Source organism: Apium graveolens, chromosome 10 (assembly GCF_009905375.1).
Source record: "Apium graveolens cultivar Ventura chromosome 10, ASM990537v1, whole genome shotgun sequence".
Taxonomy (NCBI): Eukaryota; Viridiplantae; Streptophyta; class Magnoliopsida; order Apiales; family Apiaceae; genus Apium; species Apium graveolens.
In genome coordinates, this window is record NC_133656.1 from 207,425,590 (window position 1) to 207,450,103 (window position 24,514).

General features: G+C 29.1%; 1 protein-coding gene and 1 long non-coding RNA gene across 2 annotated transcripts; one reads left to right on the top strand and one right to left on the bottom strand.

The window, feature by feature from the left end:
* Positions 1-826: 826 nt before the first annotated feature.
* On the bottom strand, positions 827-4,877 carry LOC141690119 (protein REVEILLE 8). Its single transcript, XM_074494769.1, has 8 exons — positions 4,591-4,877; positions 4,276-4,333; positions 3,697-3,820; positions 3,497-3,607; positions 3,193-3,318; positions 2,686-2,795; positions 2,339-2,398; positions 827-1,042 (listed from the first exon to the last, which is right to left on the bottom strand). The coding sequence occupies exons 1-8, from the start codon at positions 4,719-4,721 to the stop codon at positions 959-961; spliced, it is 804 nt and encodes a 267-aa protein (XP_074350870.1). The 5' UTR covers positions 4,722-4,877; the 3' UTR covers positions 827-958.
* A 5,107-nt stretch (positions 4,878-9,984) lies between these two features.
* Positions 9,985-11,415, top strand: LOC141688947 (uncharacterized). Its single transcript, XR_012562197.1, has 3 exons — positions 9,985-10,113; positions 10,598-10,719; positions 10,869-11,415. It is a non-coding gene; the product is annotated as an uncharacterized LOC141688947 (long non-coding RNA).
* Positions 11,416-24,514: the final 13,099 nt, after the last annotated feature.

Genomic DNA, 24,514 nt, shown 5'->3' on the forward strand with positions numbered 1-24,514 from the left:
AATGGACTAAAATAATTATTTTTTAAATATTATTATCTTAATTCATGACTTTTAAATTAATTTAACATTTAAAAACTAAAATTTAAAAACTAAAATTAATAAAAAAATCAAAATCAAAATAAGTCGAGAAGAAGTATGTCATGACTAACATTCAATTTATCATACGTTGTAAATTCAACTTATAAATTGGGTCGACAAAGCTGATATGTCACTTATTCATGGGTGGCCCAACAGGCCCTATGTCTCATCATAGGTTTAACACTAGAATGACTTGAGAAACTTCAAAAAGGATTAAAACATGCACATTTATAGAATCAATGAGACAAATTGCAGCATGATAGTTGATGATAACAATTTTATTTCATACTGCTAATTTATTTTTAATCCTATGCTGAATTGTTGTCTATGCCAAGAATCTCATGGCCACACAGTCCCCGGAATTGCATGCTGCAAAATCAAATTTAAAATGGCCCCAAGAGTAATTTGAATAAACAAAATTCCAATAGCAACTGCACATTATAGACATCATATTCCAGAAAACCTAGACCATAAATAGAGACATTGCTATACAAAAGCTTTCAGAAATAGATATGTTTAAAGATGTTGAACTGGTTGGAATTCCCTTTCATCCAGATGTTCACTCCAGTTATCTAGCCATTGACCTGTTGCTCTGTCCTTCAACTTATAGGCTTCCAGGTTTCGCATGAGAGAAATGGTGCACACACTTCCCATATCTCATTTATAATGCTAAAGAAGAAATATAGAATGTTACCTAGATGTGACCGGTAATTGGTAAAGTCACAATGTACACCCAAAACCCAAGTAATAGAATTCAAAAAGCATGGCATTTATTACTACAACGTACTGCAAGGACAGTTGAATATATTAGTACAAGATATTACAATTTAAGAGGCATACAAAACAGAAATATATATGGCATGCTTATCAATACGATGAGTCATTGTTCTGGTTCTTGACAAACATTGCCAGCAGCAACTCCTACAGTTTTGGCATTGACATTGTATGATGACAGGACTTCTCTCTGCATCCACCAATGAAATTATCTATAGGTCAGGGCTAGTCAATTATTATACATTATACATTCACGGATGTTTCATACTGTATTCATACAACCGAATCTAGATCCCTTAAGTTATGAAGTCTTCTTATTTAGTAACTACACTATAATTGTATATGTAGCTCAAAGGTTGGTAAACTTCCAACTAGTTAGAGCAAGCCCAATAAACTAGCTATTTTTGCAAATGACACTAAATTGAGTGTTACAACAATCTCCTAGTGACTCCTTAAAATTACTAGGATCATTGATTCATAACTTATTTTTAAGTAACATCCCCTCTTTTTAGGAATCTCTTAACTATTATTTTATAATAAAAATTATAGAGACCACTATCTCTTTCTCTCTCTTGTATATCGTACTTATATTGACCCACTCCACTTTTGACAAAAAAAAATATTAAACAAGAAATAAGTATAAGAACATTTCAAAAAAAAAGTTTAAGAAGTTCTGTTGGAGACAGAAATAGTTATTTATGGCCTAAGTTACTAAAGTCATAAGCGCCAGTTTGTACTTAAAAGACCGAGTTAACGGACTTGCTCTTAGTCTCTTCTAATGATAATCATAATGTTATCATGCCAAAGATTTGGACTCTAGATCTAGACTTAGAGAACTGTGGCATGGATATCGCTCGCCAGCTATGTCACTCTATTAAGTACAAGCGTCTGAAAATTTTGACCCATAATGAGCAACCAAATCAAGCAACGGAAAGTCAGAAACTGAACCTATTCAACCAATATATTGACAATAAATCTCATTACCAATGTCACAATGTGGTATAACCCAGAAGGATTTCTGACAATGTCAAGGAATTGATGTTAGCAGAGAGAACCTCATCGTTTATTTTGTTGAAACGATAACATATGCCTCATATCTTTATGATGACAGACACATCCTAAGGTAAAAGTTTTATACCATGAAGTCCTGGATTATGAATCACTACAGTTGAGTAAAACATGGTCAAGTTGTAAACAATAATTACTAAGATCTGGCTTCCAGTTAAATATCAGAACAAAGCTGAAAATGGTATAGGAAAATATGCAAATACTACTAGGGTAAAGAAACAATGTAGTTTAAACAGCTTTTTAGGTCAAGTAAGCCCAGGAAACATCACTCCCATTGCATAGATACATAAATAAATGTCGGCGTATGTGATGATTATTTACAAGATCGGATACCTTGCTTCAGAAAGAAGCAGCAGCAGTAAAAACTATGGAACTGCTAACTTAAATTCACTATTGACGAGACAGATGCAAAGCTTACCATCGGCTCGAAGTCAGGGCTAGACAAGTTAACCGTGAGATTTCTCATTAACAACAAAACCTGCATGTGCAGAATCATGATATTAATGCTACATACTTGTCAATTCAGTGAGAATTATATTATTAAAATGATAAAACAAATAGATACAGACTTTAAATATCTGCTGAGGAAGATGAAAACTAAATGGAAATATCTATTAAACAGTAATCAGAAGTTGCACTATACAAGAAGTCTTCTTAGTCGAATCTTCACTGACCTATTAAATTCCATATTTCACAAAATCTAATTACGAGTTCACAGTACTTTACTTTAGAGCACAGCTAAGTAAAAAGTTGCAGCAAACTCACCGTTTCAAAATTTATAGGATCCATTTCCTTGAGTTTATCCACATGACCGCTGGTATCTGGATCGAAGACACTCCCAATGAAGCCATAGACCTCTGCGAAATCTGGTATTCCTGGAAATTCATATCGAAATTGAACCATCAATTTATTTTTCATGATTACGTAAGCAAGTCCGTTAATAACGATGATTAATTACATTTACTCTGCTGTGTGCACAATGGCTGGATAACAGAAAGATGACAACAGACCAGTAATTCTTAAGTTCTGAAGCCACAAGTATTTTGGAATTTTGATTCAAAAACAGTTTTTGTTCTCCTGTGAATTCTGATTTCAAAATTTCAGCACTTCTGTGTTTAGGATATTTTATTATATTATTTATAATGAATAGCAAAATTTTTAGCACGCTGACAAAAACATTAAGCATGCTACTGTACTCAACAGATTCGACCCTGCAGCTAAAAATTACAGTAACAAATTGTTAGTGAAGCAAATTTTTGATCAAAATAATACCATGAGCAACAGAACTTTGTTTCCCTTCCTCTATCAACTCCGAATTAGGTAGAGTTTGACTTGAGCTTGCTCTGCCACTAAGACAGCTGACTCCCATTTTTGACGCATCGTCTGATCCAATATCAGCTGAACAGTAATTTTGAATTATATTAAGTTTCGTAATTCTAGTCTCCATATGTCACATACATAATTATAATATTATAGTATAAAATATGATATCAACACACATTTATGAGAAACATCATATTAAACTTATGCATGCCTTCAGCTCCATGAAGATGATATTCATCTTATGAAGTAATACCATTTGACTGTGTATTTATGAGCATGGAAGAGTCGTCCCATGGAGAATATCCAGGTCCAAAAGAATTCAATGAAGAAGGAAATCCCATGGATGCCTGCAGCGGCAGCAAGCCTGACAAATTTTAACACAGAAATAAAATGTCACGACACTTAAATTCAAGTATAAAAATTACTAAGAAATTATTTTAATATGTGACGAACCATTTTTAGGTGCCTTTTGTGGGTAAGGATGAGCAGCTTTGCGTTTGGGGCGAGGCGGTGGGACATGTGCAGTTGTTCCATTCTTTTGGACTTTCAAAAAGTATTTCTGGGCATGACTACGAATCTGTAATTTATTTTTAGGAATAAATTTGAAGCTTCAAGTTAAACAGGAGCTAATACATTGAACAAATAATATGCTATCATTTTGAGATAAGCAAAAATAGTATCAGTAAAGTATGGTATAAATAACTGTCCATATGGAAATAGTCAAGAGGTGAGAAATGTAATATGTTACTTAAAAAAATCGCTCAAACTCGTTGCAGCAAAAATTCAAGTAAGTAAATTACATAAAAACATAAAAAAAATTGACATCACCAGCTAGAAGATAGATCAGAAATACAAAACTTAACTCTGTAGCATAGAAATGTATTAAAGTCGATACAAGTGTACACGCCACAGATGCAATTCTATTACAACTAATCGAGTAATCGCTGCCTGGTGGTTGTTTTGATTATCTTTCATTTTAATTAATTGTGAATATAAAAGGTTAAGTTAAGAACAATGATCTAGGGCAGGCACCTGAATAACGGTCTTGGAACCAACAAAATCTTCGATTTTCTTCCAATCACGGTCAAACCTGATCGAATTGACACAAAAATTTTATCTGCTACATATTGCTTGGGGAAAAACAGCAAAAACTAATACATACATGCGTACACCGTACAAATACAGAAATAGCAAAGTATACGTTATACTGACGTCCAATTAAGCTGGAGAGAAATTTACACAGCAAAGTAAAAAAATAGTTTGATCATACAAACGCTTGTCGTGTTAATATAAAGAGTTAAATGATTACATGATCGAGATCGAGAGAGAGAGAGAGAGAGGACGTACAGTTGAAGAGCTTCGAGGAACTTGTCATGCTCTTCGTCGGTCCAGCTTTCTCTGGACTTGGTAATAGTATATGGTTTGCGGACCTTTTTATTGGAGGCGTCAGCTGGAGAAGATGATGATGAGTGAGACATAGTAGCATAACCAAATAAAATAATGGAGAATTCGAAATAAGCGGTTGCTTCTTCCCGCCCGCCGTAGGCTTTTCTACTGTATGTATGTATGTATGTATGTGTGGCGGCCTCCTCTAATTCGTAACCACACAATTTATCGTCCTACTTTGCACACTTCCAACTCCCTAACCCCGAATTATTCGCGTTTGCCCAACATTTGTGGACCCCGGTGCTTTCTCCGTTTTCTTAACTAAAAATAAGTAAAATTTATTTGAAATTAATTTAAAATTTACAAAATTTAATCTTGAATTAGTATAGTCAGAACATCTTCAACCATAATTAAAGATGTACAAAAGGCCCACCGAGTCGGGTTTTGACCGGACCTTAAAAAATTCGGGCTTTGACCGGATCGGACCGAACCGGGCCGGACCGGAATTTTAGGGCTTTGACTTTGACTGGGTCGGGCCGGACCGGACTTTCCAAAAATATCAGAACCCGTTTGGGCCCTCGATGCGGCCTAACCGGGTTTTTTTTCGGGACGGATCGGATTGGGCCGAGCTTTTTTCTAATTTAAATCGGATCGAGTATTATTAGAGATTCTCAGGAATACATATGTTAGCGACTAGATCATCGTAAAAGTATATTAGTTTACCTGGAATATTTTATGAAAACATTACTTCGTTGAAAACATATAATTTCGGCAAAAAATAAACATGTTTATAGAATAATATGTTTTATCATTGTTATAACAATGATATCCAAATATTATATATAGTGTACTTATTATATATTCATTCATTATTTATGCAACGAAGTATATATAAATAATATTATTAATCACAAACATGTAAATATATATGTGTTTAAAGTATTATTTATATTTATAGTAAATGTGAATTTATAAATATATAAGAAAATATATTAGAATAATCAGATTATAACCGGGTTTTTTCGGGTTTTTAATCGGGCCGGGCCGGGACGAAACCCGGGTTTTTAACCGGGCCGGGCCGGGATGGGCCGGGTTTTGCTTAAAAATATAGGGTCCGTCGTGGCCCGAAGCCCGAGCTGGGTTTTGACCGGATCGGGTCGGGCCAGATTTTTGGGTTCGGGCTTTTTGTGCATCTCTAACCATAATAGTTAAATTATCATCATCTTAAATTGGTATAATCTATAATCTTATTGTTCTAGTAATATACATATATTGATTATCTATATTCAAATATATTATGTTATATGTTTTTTAATTATTTTATATATTGGAAATTTCACATGTTAAAATAAATTTAAATATTTAATTAAATACAAGTAACAATAAAAAATTAATTTAATGAAAAAATATTGAACATATAATTATATACTTATAATAAGACACTTATATATGTTAAAACACATATATTGTATTATAAAAGTTTATATTTATAGTATATTACATTTTATTATATTAGATTAAACCAGATTTATTAGTATTTTTATAAATATGTAATGTTTATTAAAATAATTAATAAAACTGGTTAATAAGAAAATCATATTTTGATACTTAATATAACGTAATGTTAAAATAATAAATATAAAATAAAAATTTTAAACATATATATATTGAATATAAATATAATATAATATAAGTATATGTAATACGATGGGCAAAGTTAGATTAAAAAAGGCAGAAAGTTAGAAGAAATGTGATGTGGATGTTTTAGTTAATGGCTACAAGATCAACAAATATAGAAGATGCATAGTACTCTATTTTTTGGCTAATATGCTTATAAACGTGTCAGCTAACATGTGGCGATGGTTGGAGATATTATTACATATACAAAATAAGTTCGCTAGGTCTAGTTAATGAATACATGATCCACAAATATAGAAGATGCATAGTACTCTATTTTTTGGCTAATATGTTTATAACTGTGCCAATAACTGTGCCAGCTAACATGTGGCGATGGTTAAAGATATTCTTATACAGTATATACAAAATAAGTTCGTTAGTTTTAGAAGATAACTTCATATATGTTACATAATTCAGATATTCACGAGTAACCAGTCGGATTCGAATCGATATTATTAAATTTAAATTCAAGTATTTTCATGTTATTTTTTTATCAAAGGTAACCCGCAACCGCTATCTTTCGGGTGCGCACTGGCTAAACCCTACGGGCTCACGCAATAACCTTCAAATCACGTGAACCAAGGTAAACCGTATTTAAGCTTATTTAAATTCAAATTTATCGGGTTTTGGATCGAAACGAATATTTTTTGGGTATCCAAAATTACCAATAATGCATTAAAATTTAATATAATGGATACATGACAACGCCATTATTTACATTTACATAATTACTAAAATTAAAATAAATAAATTATTAAGTAGTTAAAAGAACTATACCGCACAGGTTGACACGTTGAGTAAAATCTAAGATATTTTAATAACATAATATCTAGTATTACTTTGTAAATGATAAAAAGTACATCTTAAAAAATAAAAAGTTAAGATTAAAAAAGGTTATAATTGAGTAAATAAGTCTTAACATTCTTGACATCAATCAATTACTACTAATATAATAAAATAAAAATATGTAAATTATATGTCTTACATCTAAAATATTATATATAATACATTATGGAAATATTGTATACCATTTTATGTATCGGGTTTTATCAAATTTCGGGTTTGAATTAAGTTTGGATTGGGTTTTGGATTTTGGAATGGGGTATCGGTTCGATAATATTAAAATCCAAATTCAAAATTCGGTATATTCAATATTTAGTTTTCGGATCAATTATCCATCTGAAGGTGAAAAACCAAAATACCCACCATTTTGGGAGATTTGCCCAAATTGCTTATTGGCGCGATGTTCCGCCTTTTTTAACCACTTAATACGCACGTGAGAGATGCATATTTAGATTTTAAAATTTTAATAAAGAATAGCATGTTCAACATGCGTATCCACTTTTTTTTTTGAATACGCATGTTCAACATCCGTATTCTTTATTAAATTTTACAAGGTTGACTACGCATCCCTTAAATGCGTATTTCGTGGGTATTTTAGGCGGTTTACGCGCATCTGAGTACTTTGGGCAGTTGAAGGTGAAAAATAGTGTATTCTAAGCATTCTTTCTCCCTCTAGTCGGATTAATTTGTCATCCCTGATGTTGTTGTCGTTGGTGTTATCTATATATTCTTAATGACTACTCCTTAATTTACCCATTTTTCAAATGGGTACCCATAACCCATATTAAGTATAAAATCACTAGATCCATGCATATATCCACAAAATTTACCTGATGGGTAAATAAATTTACCCATGACCCATATTAAATATAAAATCTATATATTCATAGATATATCCATTTACTAACCAAGTGTGCACACTACTCTACTTATTCCAGATCCACTATTTAGGCAACTAATCAAGCAATTTACTAATCCTTATTGGTTATATTTTGAATTTCAAATTTCTTATCAAAATAATCACTAATTAATATATTCCTTAATTTTTCCTTTCATTTGAATTAGATAGATATATAGATATAAACACGTACCCAGTTTCATCATGATGAATGAATCGATTTTCTTCTTTATACAAATTTCTAATCTTTGAATCTCATTTTTCTCTCTCTTTTTGCAGGTTATATGTGCTATACAAATATTTATCTTTATTATATTTAATCTATGAATGCAACACAATGAATCTGGGTTAGTATCTATGTCTCATCTCATCTTCTTTTCCTTCATCTTTTCAATCTCCGTGTTTCGTGATTTTAGTATTGTTAATTGTATTTATTTTATACGTTTATATGCTTATTGTTTACTTATATTTGTTTTGGTTTTGGAAGAAGATGATGATGTGTTGATAAAATTTAGAGTAGTGTTTACAAAATCGTGGTGAATTCATTGTATGTGTGTCTAACCTGTTTTTGATCAATGATGCATGATTTCGAATTTCATATCTCTGTATCGAAGTGGTTAGTTATACTATTTTCTCAGGATTTCGAATTTCGTTAACAATCGTATTGTGTTTGCAGACCATTAATTGATAAACATCTTTCAATTCTTGAAATTATTATTAATCTTGAATTATATCAATTCAATTATGTTTTCAATATTTGGGAATTTCATATACCAAAGATCTCTCCTCTCTGTATCGAATTGGTTAGTTATACTACTTTCTTAAATCTCCATATTCATATATGTATAAATTTTATCGACAATCGTATGGTGTTTGCAGGCTATTAATGGATAAACATCTTTAAATTGTTGAGGCAATTAATAGATAAACTCCATTTTGGTTTGGTTTGTATCTGTTAATGGCCATTTTAAATCCAAGATCTTTCATCGAATGTGTGTTTTGGCCGGTGTTAATCAAAAGGAGTTGCAGAAAAGCATATTTATATTACTCTTCGTCTTTTTAATCTCCCTTTTTTGTGATTATAGCATTGTTGTTTGTATTACTTTAATATGTTTGTATATTTATTATTTACATATATTTGTTTTGGTTTCAGCAGGAGATGATGATGTATTGATGAATCTTAGAGGTATTTCATGATAAGGATCAGATGGATCGATCAGGTAAATTTGTGTTTTTTTACCTGTCTATTCTGGAATTCGATTCGTATGTTGATTCTCAACAGATGAAACAGAATCGGATGTTACCGAGACTTTCTCACAAAGAGCTATTTCAATCAAGCGTTGGTTTATAATAAATGTTTTGCTATTTTAATATATTTTTTGTTGATCAATTTGATAAACTACAATGATAGGCCCAGTATGTTTTGTAATGTAGCAATCAGTTTTTTTCATTTAGTCTACTCTCAGGTATATTTTTGTATGGCATTGCAATATTCATGCAACCTCATTTGTTATTCAGACCTGTTTGATAGTCATGTTTAACTTTTTATTATCAGAGTAATTTATTTATGTGTCATATGGATTATTGTGTTGATTTTGTAATGATTCCTGATTATTTTTCCAAGTTCAGTATTTATATATCACAAAATTATTAATACAGAGGTTCTGATTAATGTTAAACGTTCTATGTTTCCCGTTAAAAATAAGTTGTGGTTCACCATTCTGATATACAGAATTAGATTTTTATTGTCTGCTCAGGATTATTATTGTTATATTGAATCAAAATTATATTAGGAAATGCCAGCTCTTAGTTTTTTTCAGTCCACTCTCAGGTATGTTTTTGTGCGGCATTGCAAAATTCCTGCAACCTCGTTTATTATTCATTTATTTCATATATATATATATATGTGATGCTTAATGGAATTCAGGTAGTTTCTAATTTTGTTGTCTTCTTTCTCTTAATATACCAATGTCTATATTCAATAGTGTGAATCATTATATTTTTGATGGATATCATCGTATATGGAGAAAATGTTGATACTTCAGCAGCATCTAAAAGTAAATCAGGTTAAGAATATTTCATATCATTTTTGTTCATGAAAAGTTATTTTTTCTCATTATATATGTATTGTTCAGTTTTTGTATTATAATTTTCAAACATGTTGTATGTGTCTAGCGGAGGCCTGCTTCCAACCAGTTATCACCCTTTTCACCTAAGTCATGTATGTATATTAGTAATGTTCTTTGTATGTGCAATGATATCATTCCGAAATAATGGTTGTGTAATTCTCATCTCTATATTTGTTTCTATTTAAAATATCAGATTGAAAAATTCCCTCTCTGTTTGTGGTAGCAATTTTAAAATTACATATGGTTATATGTTTATATGGGTCTAGTTGATATAAAACTTTTATAGATGTAAATATGCAGTTTCATTTTTTTTATTAAGAATCATTAGTATCTTTTTTTGCTAATAATATATCTTTTTAATGTGATTTAGAGCTTTGCGGGCTACGAGTTGTCAAATAGCAAACTGATTTTTGGGTTTCAGATATTGTGCTTGCAGATCAGGACTCAGTGTTATCATTAGTGTTGTCCAGACCACCCGTGCAATCTTTCAGCATGTGGCCTTGAATTTGCATTGCCAGAGTCTGAAATGCAATATTGTTGAAGGTAAAATACTGTTTTTAATTTCACCTATCGCTGTTAGGCATGTCATGGATGCTGTATTTGCTTTTCATGGTCATGGTAGCAAACTCCTATTTGTTCTGAAAATTAGAAAACTTGAAAATTTGTGTGTCATTCATAAATTTATTGGACAGCTGCTAGATGGAACATGCGTGGTTGGTCTTCATGTTCTTGGAAACATCATCGAGAACCTCGACTTGGAGAGGACATGATACTCGATAATAGTTCAGAAGGAAGACTTCACTGTTTGATCTACGCAAAAGGATTAGTGGTTATACTGTGGTGCGTAATAGGTAGATATGATTGTGGTCTTGCAATCTAAAAGGCGTTTACATCATCCAACAAACAGAGACCTTTTTCTTACTGCGGTAGCTGCAAAGCTGCAGAAAGGTGTTAAAAGGTCCATACCTTACTTATAGCTATCAGACTTGATGTATGAGAATAGCTTTTTAAGAGCAAGGCTTTACTGAAAGTTTAAATGTTAGGAAACCACACAGTGCTTTTACTTTTGTCCGGGAGCTTCTTGATCCATGGTAAGTTTTGATCATTTTATCTTAAGTGGAACAAGTCTAAAAGTACATTTATGCTCAACCTGCACAAAGAATTGTCCAGTTTGATGTCCATTTCCATAGCACAAGTTGCCTCTTAGAAATGATTCTTGATAATTATTTTGTTCTTTAATTGTAATAACTTTTCTATAATTAGAATATTCTTTGCTTAAGAATTGGCTAAGGAAACTAATATGTGTATGTATGCAACTCAATATTGTCAATTTTGCAGTGACAAAAATTTTGTGTTTATTACTTTCTTATTTAGGTACTTAGCATTATTTATTCTTTTATCTTTTAATTTTATATTTTTGATTTCCAAATTACATAGTAATATTGCATCAGGAGGATATATTAAAGTTTACATATGTTGGTGTCTATATCCCGATTTAACTCCAAAAGAAATATATGTTACTAAATAGTTATTAGTTAATTACTTATTTTAGTTTTAATATTAATCTGTAAAGAGACAATATGTAAAAAGTAAAACGTTAACTATTAATATTCGAGATTCAAAAAATCTCCGATTAATTCTTATAAAATATTTAATTCATTCGATTTTTGAACTCCAATCAATATATATGAATTATTTATTCAATATTGATGTTAATATATTAAATTTTATTAAAATATTAATATTTATTCTGATTAATATTTGATTTTTGATTTATCGATTAATATATAATTGACACATAGACCACTTAGTTCTGATCCCGTTGTTACGACCATGTTAGTACCCATTGCACCCATTTCAAAGTACTACGGAATTTTTTTGCCCGCGCTACGCGCGCTCTAAATTTCTTCAATTTTGATTTTTTTTTCATGAAGTTTGTAATTTTTATAATATAAACGGTTATCTTCTAAGTGCAATACCCTTAATTAACTCAGCTTGTATTTCTTCGAAGAGGCATCAAATATATAACTCTCTGTTTCCAGGAAGAAAGATTATCTACAATATTGACAAACAAGTTGTTTTATCCACTTATTAGCTTTAAATGGTGCTAAGGCTGCAAATTCCAGTATATAAGCTGCAAACTCAACATTGGGTGAATCATGTTGTTCTTATTATACAGTGAATCATGTTGATTAAAACTAATAAAAGAAGTCGAATAAATTCTTTATACCGGTAGAAATTCAAGTTATCTATATTTTTAATAGCGTATTTCCCCATAAATATGATATTATTGTTAGTTTAGTAGGTACAGATTTTAAATAGATAAACCGCCTTTGCATTTTTATTAGCCTTAAATTATGAAGTTGAATAGAATTTGTTTATACCTTTACAAGCACAACATATATCAATACACATCAAAATATTTTTAAATTTTAAAGAATGGTAAATTATTTAGTAAATCGTAAAAAATAGTTTTATTTTCCTAAAATACTATATTTAAGTAATTAAGGTGGAGTAATTTGCAAATGAAGAATAAATATTTTAATAGAAAGTAAATTGTATAATAAAATAATTATTATTCTTTTTTAATATAAATGTTTAGTCCATAAACTATTAAGTATTAAGAATAACTAAAATATGTACTGTTATTAAATCTTTTTCAATTCATACAATTTTATTTTATTTTAAGATAATTTTTTTTATAAATATATCTTCATTACATTTAAAGTTTATTAAATTATAGAGTTTTTACAATTGTCATTTTATCATAACTTAAAATCTCTAAATTCGGTAGAGGTATACTGTTGCAATAATAAATATAGTAGTATAAACAAAGCTCATTATAACTTTAGTATATTTTAACATAATATTTTTAAAATATTGTTTTTTAATGAGGTTGATAAGCTTCAAGTATTATTTGCAACAGTTATGTTTTAAAAATTAGTCTTATAAATTTTTAATCATCCATTTTTTAAAAATAAAGTCCTTACAATTTTATATTTTCGGTTAAGTTGGGATTAAACGTATTTAACCGATTAATTGTAAAAAAAATCAGGTCCTACAATGTATAGAACCTGAATCTTACTTATTATTAATCTAAGGTATAATTGTTATTCTGGTGTGTATATGGTGTTTGTTTAATTTTTAAAAAAATTATATTTTGAACTTAAGTAATCATTTGTTTTAATTTTTATTTTTGTAGAAAACATATTTATTAGCAGTTAACTATTTTTTAAATATAAATCAAGGGTTTTGCATTAGTTTTGGTTATTTAAAAGAAAAATTATATGATTAGTTCACGTAATTTTTTTATCTTAATTTTACTATTTTATATAGCCCGTGTTATATCTATTTGTATTAAGTGTGTTTTTTAATTATAAATTATATGATTAACAAGATCAATAATACATATGCCTAATTATTAATTTAAATGAGATCAATTATTATTTGTTGACATATTACTATGCATGATTACTAAGCATTCCCGCTAAATATCTTTTTAACCACTATGTAGTCCATATTCATCTAACAATACAGCTATACATCATTTATGAATAACAATTAATTTTTCATCCAATCAATACACAACAATACTTACAAAACCTCCACATGTCAGAGTATCTTTAGAGACGATTTTCAAAAATGATTTTGGCGCTAATAAATTTCTTACCACAAAAAATAAAATAATTTATAAGTTTGTAATATTATAGAATATCCGTAATTAAATCAATTTAAATATAGAATTTAAAGTAGTTAATTTATCACATTATCTCTATCAAGATCTTTCTCATAAACATCATGTCTATAGATGCAAACATTCACATTATTCACATTTTCTATATCATTATGCATCCTGTACATCACTATAGAATCATCAATTCCAAGTCCCGTGTCTGATACAAAATCAGACCAGCCTTTCCTAAATCTGCAATGGCCTCCAACCCTTTCCACCTCACATTTCCATTCCTTAGTGGTGAACCTCAGACTGACAGAGTTTCCATGTTTGAAGTTTTTGTAGAAATTCTCTGTTCCTGACTTCATTGTCTATCATATATGCAAAAAATTGTTCAGGTATCCAGCATATACACACTGGTATTAAAGTATGAATGCGACCTGATATGGAAAACAATTGCAAATAAATTCTTACCAGATCAATCCCATCACCTTGCAAGTCTGCATAATTTACGCTAATACGGTAAACTTCAGTTTTGTTCAGGAAACCATCATATAACAAAGCGACAGATTTCTGAAACTGAATGTTTCCATAGAAAACCATGAATTCTTCGTCTTTACATTCCGGTTTATTTAACATCCACTCATTTGGTTCTATCGTCGAGTAGTTTATCTCAATTGTCGCTTCCTTATATATCTTGACATTAAAGACCCCATTTCCATGATAATCAAATAAAATAAGATCATATATCGTAATTCCATAAAACTCCATAAAGCGAGCAAGACCACATATTTTTCCGATTTCTGAATCATATCGAGCACGCCATTTATGTGTTTTACAATATATCTTCAAGCCAGTTGGAATTCTTCCATCACAAAAACTTTTAAAATCCTCTGGCACTCTCTGATCAAGTACCATTAAATCAAATACATTTAAAAATAAACATAAATTTGACACTATATAAATTAACGCTGTAAAATATACACTATAGACAAAAAATCGATTCATACCTCCATTGTAGAGAAAGAGTTTGATTCTACCGAGAGTGTTGTCTCGTTGGTGAAAAGAAGTTACTTTTTGCTTGAAGAAGTTGAGAATCCAAAGTCAGAGTAGTAGTAGTTTTCTTATCTGGGCTTTTTATAAGACATGACTTTGATTTTATGTGGGCTTCTTTTAAGATAGGAGTTTAACATATCTCAAAGTCAACTTATTTGAGTTGTTTGGGTTTTTTAATTCTTTTGATATTTTCTCCTTTTTTATAATTTAAAAAAAACGATTTTTACAAAATAGTGTTATATATTATGTTTTAATATAAGTGGGTTTTTGTATTATTTTGATTTTAAAATAAAATATTGCAATAAATTGCATGTTATGTAATATTTACTGGATTTTTTTAAAAAGTATTTAATTAAAAAAAAATTACTCAGTTTTGTTGTACATATTATTAAAATATTGACTATTAAAAAGGTAAAAGATAATTATTAAAATATGAGTTAAGTGACTTTTAATTGATTAAAATGTGAGAGAAAGAAAACTAAAATAAAATAATGAGATTTAACGTTAAACTATAATATCAATTTTATATTTCAAAATAAACGGAACCTAAATAACTGTAATAAATAAATTAAATAAAACTAGAAGATAACCGTTTATGTTATAAAAAAGACAAACATCGAGAAAAAATTAAAAATTGAAGAAATTTGGAGCGTGCGTAGCGCAGGCAAAATGTCCCTAATTTTAAATAATAAGTACTTCCTCCTTCTTTTTTTAGTTATCACATTATTTTTTATCAGTTAAATTAATTAGTTTTTGATTAAATATTAATTATATATTTTTTTTTAAAAAAACTGAAAATTTTATATTAAAATAAATCAAATATTCTTTTCAAGCATATATTTTTTTTATCTTTTTACGTATAATATATTAATAAACGTCGATCAAATTTTGATCAATTTAATTTTATAAAAAATTAAATGTGGTAATTAAAAGGAGGCGGCGAGAGTAACATAATCATCCGGTGCTATACATTTCGTCGTGAATCACGCCTCCAACTTTTATTCCATCACATTAAACAATCGCATCTCCAAGTTTTATTCGATCACATTAAATAAATTAGCTATTAAAAATATAATATTTAAATAAAATTACTATAATTAATGTTTAAATTAACATATTAAATGAATGAGATGGAGTGAGTAGTTATAAGTATTACATTTGTACCTCGATAAAATAAAATTCGTAAAAATAATAAACTCGTTAAAAAATAATTTTTTTAGGTCCCAATGTAGAGGTCACGGTATATTTTTAATTCTAATGAAATAATAAATACATTAAAAATATTTTATTTTGATCCCAAATATATTAATTTAATACAGTTTAACTATATTTTTTTTGAAACAATAAAAAAATAGTACTCATAAGTACTTAAATTTATTCAAATTTTCTCCATAAAAAGGTGACTAATACCCTTTGATATAGAATAAGATTTTTGAAATTAAAAATTGGATATCTTTCTTATTAAAAATTGAATACTAAAAATTGTATTGGGCACCCATTTACGGGTAGTTTGATTCGCCAAATTTTAGAGTCAGATATGAGTTTTAACCATTCAAGTCTAATACGTAACCCCATACCTAGTGTTTGTTTCACTAAAAATGAATTTGATACTCATTCTTAAACCTATACCCAACCCAAGTAGGAAGGTAGATATGAGTGAGTGGTATAAATATCAATTTTAAATCAACTATTTTAATTTGTATTTTAGTAATTAAATATAAATGTTTTATACTAAAATCAATGTATGAACCAAAAATATATTAAAATTATAATTAAATTAATATTTATAATTAAATTAAAATTATTGACTTAAAATATTGATTCAATCACTCAATCAAACACATGATATGAGATATGATACATGATCCTCATCCCATAATAACCTGATTCCTAATTGCAACCCGATATCACATCTTAAACCAAACAACCCCTTAATATATATCAGCTTGTTAGAACCCGTAATTTTAGTAGTTCACCTTGTGGTATGGGAGCACGCTCTGGTTCTGTCTAATCGTAGGATTAAACCGGAACCGCAAAAATATATATATATATATATATATTTGATTTTTAAAATTAATAATTGCAATAACCCATTTGAACTAGGTTTTTGTTTAAAAAATTTCGGTTCAATTGTAATCATTCAGTTCCGATTATAAAACTGCTAAATACAATTTAAATAATATGAGATTGCAGTGTACCCCAAATTTATTTTTAAATACAATTTAAATAATACGAGATTGCAGTGTACCCCAAATTTATAACTAACGGACATATAATTAACTAAAAACTGATTCTACTTCAAACATAAATTATTTGCAGGACCTGGGGATAAGAAAGTCCTCTCCAAAATCATAACAAACATATAATTAACCAAAAACTGATTTAACTTTATGATAAATGTTCAACATAATGAAAAAGTACAAATAACTTAATACTTGTACTATTTAAGAAATTTTGAAAAGACTCAACTGCCTCTTACATTGCTATCTAATGAGAAAGACATTAAAAGTACCTGTAAGAAAAATATAGAATAATTTAGGAACAGGCATTAATAAAATTGAGGGACGGTGCATTAACAAATAACAACAATACTTGTTTTCCATCCAAGTTATACAACTATAAATTTTAAAAAATTCTGAAATAATATATTAATTATATATATAAAATATAATAATTATTTATTAATAATAATATTAGCAATGGGTTTAGTTTTTATCGGTTCGGTTTGAAGGCATAACCGAATCCGAGCCATTTAAATCGGTTCAGCTTTTTATTTTTCGATTTAGTTTTGGCTCGGTTTTTTTTCGAATTTTTTCGGCTTTAATTTGGTTTCGGTTTTAAATCGGCTAGGAGTCTAGATTTGATTTCAAATAGGTTAACCGTTTGTAGAATTAGTCGATATGCGCTTATTCTGCCATCTAGTTATAAAAAAACAAAACTAGTTTAAATTTAATTCAACAACTTATATTTATTATTTTTTACAATATTAAGTGAACAAATTTAAGTATTTAATTCAAATAATTTTTTACCAAAAAAAATAAAATATAAAATTTGTGCATCGTTCGAATTTTAAACTAATTTATATTTGAATAGACAAAACATTAATAGTTTCATTGGTCGATCGGTCAATTCTAATCCTATTTTATATTGAAATTTTTCTCTGACAATTTAAATTCTAATTTATATTAAACTTTATATTATTGTAATTGATGTTTAAATCAACTTATTCTACCAATTTAAATTCTAACTCATACACAGCTATATATTATTATAGTTATCGATGTTTAAATCAACTTATTCAAGTTTAATTTTTATTTAAGTAATTTCTAAAAAAACTTTATCATAACAACCGATTTAATTAATATTTCTATAAATAATTATTGTCTCAAAATAAAATAAAATAATTTATATTTTTCATACGGGTTAAAATAAAATTAAATTATTGATCAGAGATATAATAAAATTTAAAAGTAAACTAAATATAAATAGTTATATTTGGTTGAAACTAATATATATCGAGATAAGATAAAATAATAAAAACTACTGATGTGGCTAAAAGAAATATTGAACTATGTTTAAACAAAATACCATAACCAATTCATGCAGGCTAAAAAAATATTATACAATAGATCCAAACTAAAAAATTAAAATCAAAATATAATTCAACCAACTAAAACAACATCATATATACTATTTATTCATATGAAATCAAAGTTATCCTATTAATCGGGATTTAAAAAATTATAATTAAACAAAATGTAATTAGTTGAATTTGGTTAGTGTAACATGTCTTGGGTTAAAACATAATAATGTAAAGTATCGATTATGGTCTTCATTAAAACAAATTAATGTAAACTCCTGATCCGGGATAAATCACAATAATATAAACTATTGATCTAGAATAAAATAAAATTAATATAAGACTAATCATAATTTCTATTCTATTAATCTAAATTAAACTTAATTTTTACTTAAATCATAATATTTTTTTGTGAACACACATAAAAATATTAATAAAGTTATATCGTTCATTCAATTATATTATCTTTTTAAAATATCTCTAATAAAAAAATAATGTATATAATATATATGTATTAATATATATATATATATATCATGAAATCATAAAATTTAAAAAATTTAAGTATTCAATTTAAATTAACATTACAAAAAAATATATAATATAAAATCCGTGCATCGCACGAGTTTTAAGTTAGGTACATTTATTTATTAATATTAATAATCAGTTCAGTTCGATTTTATCGATTCGGTTGAAACGTATAATCGGAACCGAGTTATTTAGATCGGTTGGATTTTTTATTTTACAATCTCGGTTTCAAATCGATTTTTTCTCGACTCGATTTTCTCTGATCTCTCTGAATGCGGATCGATTTTAGTTTTAATTCAATATTTTGCTATACATAATATGAGTAGTCAAATAAGCTCCGCTGAATTTTAAAATTTGAAAGTGGTAAAAATTCGGCCTTAAAAAGAGAAATAGGATTAGGGAGGGTATAAATTCCGGGGAAGACTAAACGTCAACTTGGTTTTAAAAAAGCGTGCTGAATCACATGCCCTCAATTTGGTGATAATACGTGCCAGATTATTTAGTCCACCAGTTTTGGGGGCCGGCCGTAGTTGTTCCTTTCCTGTTTTACCAAATATTTAGTGGATCACATAAACCAGCCAGCGCTACAAGGAGTTTATCCAATTTTTAGCGGTGGATAACTGTTACGGGCCAGGCCCACTGACCTTTTGCCAACTCTTGGAGTAAGCATCGTTTGACACGTGGTGAGATACTAGCCGCATATTTAAGATGTCAATTTTTGTTGCACTATTTAGGTAGTCATTGGGCCTGAAACGAAAAGATGATAATAGTAACAACCGAATGCAAATTGCAACTCCTTGTTGCATCAACATTGCCTACCTGTTTTTTTTGTCTACTTTTTCCATAATTGTTGTCATTATCAGCAAGTTTTAGGTCTTAAATTTTATAATTAGTCGTAATTTATAAGTAAGTTGTAAATGGTAGGCATGAGCAAAACTAAATCGAAAATCGAAACTAAAATCAAAATCGCAAAAAATCAAATGAAATCGCATTATTAAAAATTCAACCAATTAATAATAAACTGAATAAAATCGAACCATTAATATGGTTGTGATTTAAATTTATTTTTTTTAACCGAATACAAACCGAATCGAACCGAATAAATTTAGTTATATATTTTTAAAATAATAATAATAATAATAATAATAATAATCATTTTCTAGGTTCAACCGGGAGCCCCCATGTTTGCGGTCTCCGGCTCTTGCTAAATATATTTTTTATTGATTTTACTCTGTTATGAATATTGTGATTTTAAATAAAAACAATTTTATTGTAAAAAAATAACTTAAGAACCAGCTATTTTGCAAGTCCAAAAACCATTTTAATGATGTCGTAAAGAGCTGGCCTGAAAGTAAAATTTGATAACCGGACTCGGTACAACAATCATACATGGTAACACTTAAGATACACAGGCCCGTGAAGGACACAATATTAGTCATCAACAACTGAAATGTTCATGTCTATTGTTATTATTTTTTTAATCTACTGCTGCTTTTTTTTATACTATGCTATTTTGCAAAATTTTATTTCTTTGCACATATTTTTTTTCTAAATTTTAACATGTATCTAAAATTAAATAGAGAATTATTTTTTTTAGTTTGGTTATAAAACCGAAACCAAATCATTTCAAACCAAAATCGTAATTATAAAATCGAAACCGCACCAACGATGTTCGATTTGGTTTGAATTTTGATTCAATAAACCACATAAATTTGGTTACATTTTGGTTGCCGGTCGAAACCGAACCACGCTCATCCTTAGTAAACGGTATGACCTTCCCCGCTCATCAGTAAAAGGAGCTCTATAATTTAAATTTTTTTATGGAAACATTATCAAGTGGCTACCGTGGTAGTTGAATTTTTCAATTTTAATTTTAAGTGACATTGAAGTTCATATATTTTCGAAAATTATTACACACTCTTAAAATTGTCTCAAAAATTTTCTCAACATGTGTCACATATATAATTGGTTATTTTCGAAATCAAAACTTTTCGTGTGTCATCTCATTTAGAAAAAAAAAACTTTTAAGAAAAGCTTAAATCGATTCTATAAGTAATACACATACAAAATATGTATTTGGTTTGAATTTAGGGAGCATCTATCATCAATTTCGTTTAATACAAGAGTATCTCCAATATTAAAATATAAAATGATTGACTAGGATTATTTTGTAAAATTTTAACCAAGGGTTTGATAATATAATATTATACATGAGGATTTTCTTGATTTGAGAAATATAGCCAACCAATTTTTTTATATATATAATTTGTGCTAGGGATATACAAGATTATAGTGCAATAATTTTTACATATTATCTGAAATTGTCAAGTACCTGACACCTAGATGTGATCTATATCTATCTATACTATAATATTATAAACGAAACATGGATTCGTTTGGCCGGTGGTTAGTTAATGCCTTCCTAAAATGGTTGTTAACACTTTCAAAAACAAAGTTAAAGTAAATATATTCTATTAAAAAAAATCATGTATTTGATATAATTACAAATTCTTTGAATGATAATCCTACTTGATTTCTATTCTATCGCACTCAACTTTTTTTTTCACCTTTTTCGTTGGAACTAAACAACTCCAAAATTAATTTTAATAATTTAAATTTAAAAATAACAATTTATTAACAAATCAAGAACAAATTAAAAAAAATCTTTATCACATCATCTACATACACCAAATCAACCGCATATACTTTTCCGATAAACGCCCACGGCCGGAGGACTTTTTATTACTTTAACTATTTAAAATTTGAATCCGTCAATAACACGATATATAAATTATTAACTTTGTCATGAATTTCATTAAAACATAATTATTATCTGCTATAATTTAATTTTATATAATAAAAAATAATAAAATAATAAATATTATAGCAATTTGCACGGTTATAAGCTAGTATAGATTGTTTAGATAAGAGTTTTATAACCGGAGATGCTTTACATTATTTTATAAACTTATCCAACTGCACACACGAATTAATTTTGATATTGGGCTGAATTCATTTTGATATAGTGCTAAGATTTGCATTAGAGCACTACACTCAAAATAGCATCAAAACAAGCACCTCTAGAAGAGATAAACAGGCCAGAAAGGAAATAGACAGAGTGAGTACTCAAATATTAGTACCTAGTAAGAATAAATCCTTAATAATGAGTGATGAAGCAACTGCAATTATGAATACAACAGCTGAGTCAGTTTAAAACCTTGTTTTATAGTATTTGCATTAAAGAAATGCATTCCGGGCACTTGACACTGTCAACTAGTTCAAATTTTTAAGCTGGGTCAATCCCTAGATCTCAAGAACCAAACAAATACCAGAAGTGGTTCTTAAATTAGTAGATCGATAACTTGATGCTGTTTTCAGAGTTCAAGAATTACATAATGAGAGTCTGCAAGGTTTTAGCATGCCTATACCCTCTCTCTTTTTATTTGCCAAATAGCCTATACCCTTTTGACAATGAGAAGTTGTAAGTTCAAGTTTCGGTAGAGACACGTGAGTGACTGACTGGTAATTGAACTTAATGTGAGGGAGGGAGGGAGGGAGGGTAGTTACCAGTAGGAACGCCAAAACGCATAAGAGGGGATGAGGGATCATCACACCACTAACAGCATAATAGAAAACATCAATTACTCTATCAACTCCAGCCTCATTTGCTCTATACTTATTTAAAATGAAAACCAGCCCTGCTCTATACAAAATTAAACATGAAAACCATATTCTGCGTATCAATATAAACTACATATCTCATACATGGGGAATAAATCAAATGTTTAATTCCTCAAATCAATTATGAATAACAGTTAGCGGTGCATCAATGTTTTAAGGATGAACAAGGTACAGTAAATTATAAACATGTCCTTGAAAAACAAAACTGCATCCCAAACACCTCTTGTATTATGTGAAAATCTTTAATCAAATGTGGCAAACAACTTGCTTGATATGCTACTACAGATGATGTCAAAGAAAATACCTCCTCAAAAGCCAATTCATCTGCTGGTAGCTTCAGCAGCAAAAAAACTAACTGAAACCCCAGATAGCTCACCGCCTGAATTTCAGCCTTTCGCTTTCTCTTGAACATAATAATTAACTCATTAACACATATTGATAAAATCCTCTTTCAACAAATCCTTACAAGTACCCTGCTCTGTAATAGGCAGCCTACATTGCTCACATACCTGATACTTATCTCCCTACCACATAAATATCAGTAGTCAAATTATGTGCACCATCATATGACTCGCATCGTTAAACCAACAAAATCGACGATCCACCAGAGACAGAACAGGCAACTTCAACTTCCATGTGAACAGCCTACAGGCAGTATCAGGTTTCCCCTTGGCCAGTTAGCCGCCACAATTAGAATCCGATCATAAACCTATTTTGCACCAATCACGATGCTATGTGGAATGGCCTTTTCGCCTATTCCCACATCATAGATTTAACCATATCAAAAGTATCACTAAAAAAGTAAAAGCCTTAGCACAGCACTCCATTTCAGCATAAAACACATTAAGGGCATGCGTTACTAGTGTTATAAAAAACCTAAAATCATTTGTTGCTGATTGATATTTAATACCCATTCATTATTATTTTTTATGCTTGAATATTCAGTCAATAAATGTATAACTTATACTTTATCAAAAACTAAAAGCAATAAACTCAAACTATCTTAATTATATGTTTCAGAGGATCATATAATTTTCATCAACTCAAACTAAAAACTTAAATAAAGTCGAGAATATAAATACTATATTTCTAATTTCCTGAAATTCTAACTTACAACTCCTTTTAAGGTCATAATAACTTTTTTCTTGACAAACATACCAATAACTTGATGCTAAGAAGTTGGTTTGGACTTATAAGCACCATTTTCCAAACAGACCTGAAATGAGACCTATTACCCCCAAAGGTCAATATACAATTCATATCCAAATTGGTGTTAAATGGATTCCAAACAAAAAAAGCTTCACACCAGTGTAAATTAGGCGAGTCAGATTTAGGGGTTTTTTGAATGGGAGTTGACACTGTTGATGAAAGTAACATTTGGGATTGGTGGGTTGCAGTTCCGAATGATGTCCCATGTAATGTACCGAGCCAACAACATTACAGACTAGCCTTATATTCTTATTTTTAGTACTAGTTTACTCTCATTTTTTTATAACTAGCTCTGAATAAAAGTTCGTGTATAATGTTAATGGCACCTACTCAAAGAAAAGATAAGTATATCAAACAGCTTGGCAGCAACTAGCAAAGACCTTTTGCGGAAAAATATTGTAGCCAATGCTTTGAGCGGATATGTTAAGTTTTATATGTTGATTAACAAAAATGTGGCTAGGAGTAAAAGATCTATTTTAGTATGTTACAATATTTATGCAAACATAAGTCATCTGTGGTTCACATTCTACATTTACAATAGTTTTAATATGGGGAGTCTATGACGATATTTAGTTCCAATATTGCATATGGATATAAAAATGTGCTGAAAA

Coding starts and splice junctions, on each gene's coding strand:
- LOC141690119 (XM_074494769.1), bottom strand. CDS start 4,721: ATGTCTCACTCATCATCATCTTCTCCAGCTGACGCCTCCAATAAAAAG. Junction 3,319..3,496: donor CATAAATACACAGTCAAATG/GTATTACTTCAT, acceptor ATTACTGTTCAG/CTGATATTGGATCAGACGAT. Junction 1,043..2,338: donor GCCCTGACTTCGAGCCGATG/GTAAGCTTTGCA, acceptor TGGTGGATGCAG/AGAGAAGTCCTGTCATCATA.